The sequence below is a fragment of the Bidens hawaiensis genome, unplaced genomic scaffold (assembly GCF_021521415.1).
Source record: "Bidens hawaiensis isolate Kalapana, Puna unplaced genomic scaffold, B.hawaiensis_p1.1 tig00001575_1, whole genome shotgun sequence".
NCBI lineage: Eukaryota > Viridiplantae > Streptophyta > Magnoliopsida > Asterales > Asteraceae > Bidens > Bidens hawaiensis.
Genome location: NW_027491088.1, coordinates 1567421 through 1573927, shown reverse-complemented (window position 1 = coordinate 1573927; position 6507 = coordinate 1567421). Strand labels below are relative to the sequence as shown.

Here is a 6507-nt window from a genome sequence, read left to right as displayed (position 1 = left end):
ACTACTCTACCAAACATCTAAATATTTTTAAAAAGTTACAGCTTCTAGCTACCAGCTTCCAGCTAACAGTTAGCAGCTTCCAGCTATAGCTACCAGCTAGTTTTGCTAACATAAATACATGTGGGTGACGGAGGCCACATTTAAATTTTCATCCGTACTCATCACCTGTCACTATTTCCAAATCTAACTGCAACATACAAATGATACATTCAAACAAAGAAGTTTATTAGAAAAAAAAACATCTAAAACATGACAAAAACAACTAATAATTAATGTTTAATTATCCATTGTCAAATCGTAAATAAGGTCAACAAAATTTTAAATTCCATTATTCAGATTTGAAAAGTGGGCTAAAGAATTTTATAATTTATAGATAAAGATATATATTAATGTAAAAAAAACATAAATTAAGAACTGTGACTATTTTCTGGCTCACGGGTGTCGATTAATAGGATTAAAGAAGACATAAGAGGACTCTTGTTCTTAAGGGTAAAAAAAACACGGGTAGAATGATTGGGTTGGGTTGGGAGAAGTTGTGTTCTTTCTTTTTTTTAATAATATAGTTGTAGTATGGTGTTTTATAATGTAACTGAATGTAATCTTGGTGTATCTTTCGTTGACTAGTAACTTGGTACTTAGTAGTCCTCTTGTTAATAAAATTCTGCCGTTGGGTTTAAAAAGAAGAAAACTAATATTGAGAAGACTTGACGACTTGTACGGAAGCTATAATTTTTATGGATAGTCTCCGAGATCCCACATGTGTGAGTGACAACAAAATTAATAAATGAGATAACAAAGAACCATCAGTTTTACTGCTAAACAACAAAAGGTGTAGGACTACTACATTCATGGTTGGGTTGTTTTTCTCATAAAAGGTGTAGGACTAGAAACTAGGATTTTGAATGGTGGATTAGATATGTTTTCAGTTCATAAATAAATATGTTGTTTTGATGTTCTAAAATTTACTGTTACTCCAAAGTAAGGGTGTCGGTTCGGTTAAAGATTTTTAGCTCACTAGTGTCGTATATGTATTCCTTAACGAAAAATATAGGGTTTGCAAAGAATTTTGTCATAAACTATCAAAGTAAACCCATGATAGGCTTTTGTATCAACACTTGCGCCAAATTCTTTCTTCAAATAACTATTTTATCAAATATATCTGAAACCTGAAGCATTTGAGACAGGTATCAAGGTACATAATAGAGCACGGGTTTAGTTTTAAAAAATCCACAGGTATGTGATTAGGTGATACTCGGTGCGATTACCCAAATTATATATGCTCGTTTACACGAACCATACCCACACACATTTTTTCTTATCTATTACAATTTATTTTGTGTCCACGGTTATACAATATTTTGTTAACCGAGTAAACGGATCGGATTGTGTCATATCTTGTAAAAGAACATGTTATATTTAAATGTGTTAATTGGGCCATGTCTTGTCATGTCATTTGTGTTACCGAACATATTATCTCTAATCATGTAAAACGGCATGTGGATGTTTAGGTAAATGATATGTTTTGGCTGAGCGTGTCGTGTTCGGATGTAGTATCCCGTGTTAATCGTGTCATGTCATGTCTTACCCGTTTAACAAAACATGACGTGTCACCAGAAACGCGGGAAAGGAAAACCTCCTCTAAGGCTAAGGCTAAACTTATGAAGAAGATCAATAAAAACAACGAGGTGGATCAATGTAATTGGTTCGAGTTGGGCTGCTAATGTGATCATCATTTACAAAACTTGTGAGCCAGCCCAATGGGTTCTTGTCAATTCTCTGCTGTGTTTATTTGAGAAAATGGTCAACACAGATTTACAATTGCATAAAAACATCTTGAACTGCGTATGCTGGCTACGGTACTTTTTTTTCTAGCATACATACCTATTTGTTTCGATTCCTTGGAACAATTTTTATTTTATATGATAATGTGCATTCAAAAGTGTTGTTTAACAAGCGAGTTGAGCCGAACCAACATCTAATTAAGCACGAAACACAAGCCAAACTAGGTTTGCTCATCGTTGCTAATCCAAGTTGGAAACTAAGGGGGTGTTTGGCCTAGCTTTTTTAGCAAATCTTATAGCTTTTTTAGCTTTTTTTTATAGAATAAGCTTAATTTGGTGTTTGGTTTAGCTTTTTTAGCTTAGGCTTATAAGCTTATATAAGCTAATTTGAAGAAGCTTATTTGAAGATGGTTTTTTAGCTTATTTGAAGAAGCTTATTTATTTAAGGGGCTAAATTACTCATTTGCTTTCAAATGGTGATGGATTAATAATATTGAAGTAACTTATTACTATAACAAATTAAAAATGATGGATTTAACAACTTATTAAGATGTATAATCAACTTGTAGAATATAAGCTAATCCAAACACTTAAAAAGAGCTTATCAAATTATATAAAATAAGCTATAAGCTTCAAAAAGATATAAGCATAAGTACAAAAATATAAGCTAGACCAAACACCCCCTAAGCTTGTAGTTTGCTTATATTCAATATGGGCCATCGTCCCATGTGTCAAATAGTTTAACTTATCTTTTATTCTTTTTGATAAACTAGTCCCAAATAACTAGCTAACAATAATATCTAATAATACTAGTCTCGATAATGAAGTACAAGACTACCAATATACAAGTGAAAACAGGACGAATACATTATACATGTTCAATGGATATACCTTCAACCCAAGCTTGGCTAGGAACTTTATTCTAGCCAAGCCGGCTTGATTTTACCAAGATTATGGAAACAATATTGCAAGTGACGAGTTAGTTGGACATATTTATTCAGGCCCGGTTTGATCCTTTTGTGTGAAACTCAGAATAGACAATTAGACAGGCTAAACAATTGTATATATATAAGACTTGTCATGTCTATATTTAGTATACCCACCATTGCAACCCTAAGAATTGTTAATACAATCGAACGAGTGTAGGTTTAGTTTCTCTAGTGACTATTATTGTGCTTTTTTTAAACGTTTCTAAATAGTTTCTCTAGTTAGTTAGGATACTCGGCTCTCACCCGAGAGACCCGGGTTCAAGTCCCGGCAACGGAAAGAAATTTTTTTATTAATCTTTTTGTCACTTATATAGTTATATTTCACTACAACATGAAAGGGTTGTTTAGTGACATAATGCTATGACATTCAAACTGAAACAAACAGATCATTGTAACATGATGATCACCAATCTACGTCAACATATAAAACATTCAAACGACAACGAACAAACAAAAAAACATAGATGAGTTTAAGGTCAAATCCACCATTCCATAACATGAACACAAACACCCTATTTATGTCCCTTCTTTTTCCACAAATCACCAAACATCCGAATCCCCGAACCCTTCTTCTTCCCACTATTCCCGAACCCATCATCCGAATCATCCCCCAATCCCGGTGAACCCACAAACCCTTCAAAAACACCACCACCATAATTCTTATCCATCGAACCACACCGCTCCGACACCCGCCCACCCATTTCCACCCCACCCGATAATATCGCAGCAGCCGCATCCGCCGCCTTCCGCCACTGCTCGGTTTGCACTCTCAGCTTCTTCATTTCAATTTCCATTGCCTCTTTTGCCACTTCAATTTCCTTCAACTTCTCCTTTAATTTAATTTCCTCATTTTTACTCTTGGTCAACTGTTGGTCAACTTGAGTCAACTTTATGGTCAACTTCTCTTCGTTGACCAAAGCTGAAGATATCTTAACATTAGCTTCACTTAACTTATGTTTTAAATCCTCATTTTCTTGACTAAAAGTTTCTAATTTCTTGTCTTTCTCTTCAATCATCAGTTTCAGTGAATTAATTTCCTCTTCATAACCGGGGTTATCCGGTAATTTCGTCGAATCGTTGACTTTGACTTTGACTTCATCCTGATCACAACTTTGACTCACCATTTCAATTGGGACTTCAAAAACATCAGTTTCTTCCAGATTATCATCTAGCCTATCATGTTCTTCGTGTTTTTCGCTTGGCGAAGAACGGGTTACCGGCTCGGGTGCTGGAGCCGGTACGGAAATAATCGGCTTAACAGGCTTAATGGCTTTTGTCTCAAGCTCTTTTTGGGCTTCTTTCTTTGCAGCTTCAACTGAGGCTAATTGGTCTTTAAGAAGCTTAAGCTCTCCTTGAGCTTGCTCGAGTTGGGTTTCCAACCCAGCAATGCGAGTTCCGAGCTTCTTTTGAGTTAGAGGCTCGGAAAGCACGCTTTTTGGGGACCGGCGGTCTCCTACTTTCGGGCTCCGCTCTGTAATCACACGGCGGTGCGATGGGTCAGAGTCGGAGCCCGATAATCGATGAGACCCCGGGCCTCTCGTTGATACCCTGGGAGCCATTTCCGAGCCTCTACAGTTAAAAAAATAGTTTTGACAAATTGTTATTATTAATTTTTATATGAATAAATGTTTGGAGAAATTAAAATGAGAATGTAGGTCTAAGTGTCTAACTAACCTTACTCTTGGCATTTAGAGAATAATAATGATATTGTAATGGAATATAATTCTTCTAGTCTTTAGTACTGGAATATTAGACAAAATAGAGTTAGTTACTAAAACAGTTCAAACACGTACACAACGTAGTAACACAACATAAGAAGGAAAACCTAAATAAATACAAGTACTTTTAATATTTGTTTGACAAACAAAACAAGACCCACAAATCTTTATAAGGATATACACAAGACCTATATTTGAAATTATAAAATAATAATAATAATAATAATAATAATAATAATAATAATAATAATAATAATTTTGATGATGATGGTACCATGAAGATGGAATGTGAGGGATCTGGGTAATAGGATGATGATTTGATTGTTGATGTTGAGAATGTAAATAGCAGATTATAAGAATGTGAAATAATTTTTTTTTTGAATGTTTAAGCTTGCCTCAGTGGCGGATCCAGGAATTTTTTTTAGGTGGTTCCCTCTTAATTTATAAGGTGGTTCCTACACGTCTTCTATATATCTGTACACTATTATTTCGAAACTCGGGTGGTTCCCCGGAACCACCCGTTTGTATGCTGGATCCGCCCCTGGCTTGCCTCCTACTATTTACAATAAACCGCCATTGCCAGGGATCGAACCCGAACCTCTCACCCAAAGGCCTAAGCCTTTACCATCCCACCAAAGTGGAGATGGCAAGAAAACTCTACTATGTAGTCACCTTCTTACAACAATAGAATGCCTAATAATATAGAAAACAAAACCCGTTAATGCCCCTCACAATGGTTGGATGTGTTACTTTGTTTATTTACCTTGGGAGGGCATGAAATAACTCTGCCAACAAGAAGCCTTGAAGAAAGTGAGAAAAACAGTTTGAATTAAAGTGAATCTGTGTGTGTGTGAGATATATATATATATATATATATATATAGAGAGAGAGAGAGAGAAGGTGGGAAGTGGAAGAAGAAGAAGAATCTGAATGGAGAAGATGACAAGAGAGTGATTTTGAATTTGGAAAGAGAGATGTAAATGTTTATCTAACCTTAAAGTCTCATTACTATTTTACGTAATTATTTTACTGTTTGACTCCATTATTTTCTCTCTTTTTATAAAACTGTTTTTTTTATTTTACTTTTGTTTTTAAACAACTGTATAAAAAGAAAAAAAATTGTTTAGGACATGTGTTTTTTAATGTTTTTGTTTTCTAATAACTTTTTTAAGTTTTCATTTTTGAAAGAACAGAAAATACTTAAAAAAAACATGTAATGGCCTAATGGCTATTTTTATATTTTCGTTTTAACTACTTTGAATAGCATTTATTAAACTTTGCAGCAGGTAGACGTTACATTTTGAATTGTCCAGAATCCGAATATACACAGTAATAATTATACTAGCAGGAGTGTCCGCGCGTTGCCACGGGTTCCAGAAAATTTTCATCTTGTTGGTTTATAGTGTTTGGTGTGGTGTGTAATTGGTTATTGGTGCGAGCGCGAGTAACCAAATATTAGAGATGAGTGATAGGTGATATTGTGGTGAAGACCTTTGGTATAGGACTTGTTTGGTATATGGATTGACATTCCTATTTTAAAAAGGTGAATGAGTTGAACAACAACTTATGATTATGCGCATTTCATCAAACTGATTTCATGTTTTGAACCATTACACCGATGTGATGTAGTGTAACATTCTATGATAATATGTTTGAATCGTAACGTTATGGAAGGTTGGTGATATAAATTTGCCTTTCTTTCATAATATTTTTCATTTTGTTAACCCTCGAATGTTATAGTAGAATAACGATAATAATATGCTAACTGGATTTGAGGGGTAAATGTAATGAGAAGACAAGTGATATCATTGTGAGGGGCATTAACGGGTTTTGTTTTCTATATTATTAGGCATTCTATTGTTGTAAGAAGGTGACTACATAGTAGAGTTTTCTTCATTCCATATTAGGTAGAAAAATGTTTCAACAGTTAACCCTTAAGAAAATATAAGCACTTATTATACTGCCTATTACAATTGTAATGCCGAATTAGATACTAAATATTAATAATTCCATAAGTAT

At 34.4% G+C, this 6507-nt stretch overlaps 1 protein-coding gene across 1 annotated transcript; it reads right to left on the bottom strand.

The window, feature by feature from the left end:
* Positions 1-3225: 3225 nt before the first annotated feature.
* LOC143585517 (interactor of constitutive active ROPs 4-like) lies at positions 3226-5339 on the bottom strand. The gene is made up of 3 exons (XM_077067289.1): positions 5252-5339; positions 4445-4511; positions 3226-4339 (listed from the first exon to the last, which is right to left on the bottom strand). The coding sequence occupies exons 2-3, from the start codon at positions 4456-4458 to the stop codon at positions 3283-3285; spliced, it is 1071 nt and encodes a 356-aa protein (XP_076923404.1). The 5' UTR covers positions 4459-4511; positions 5252-5339; the 3' UTR covers positions 3226-3282.
* Between the last annotated feature and the right edge of the window lie 1168 nt (positions 5340-6507).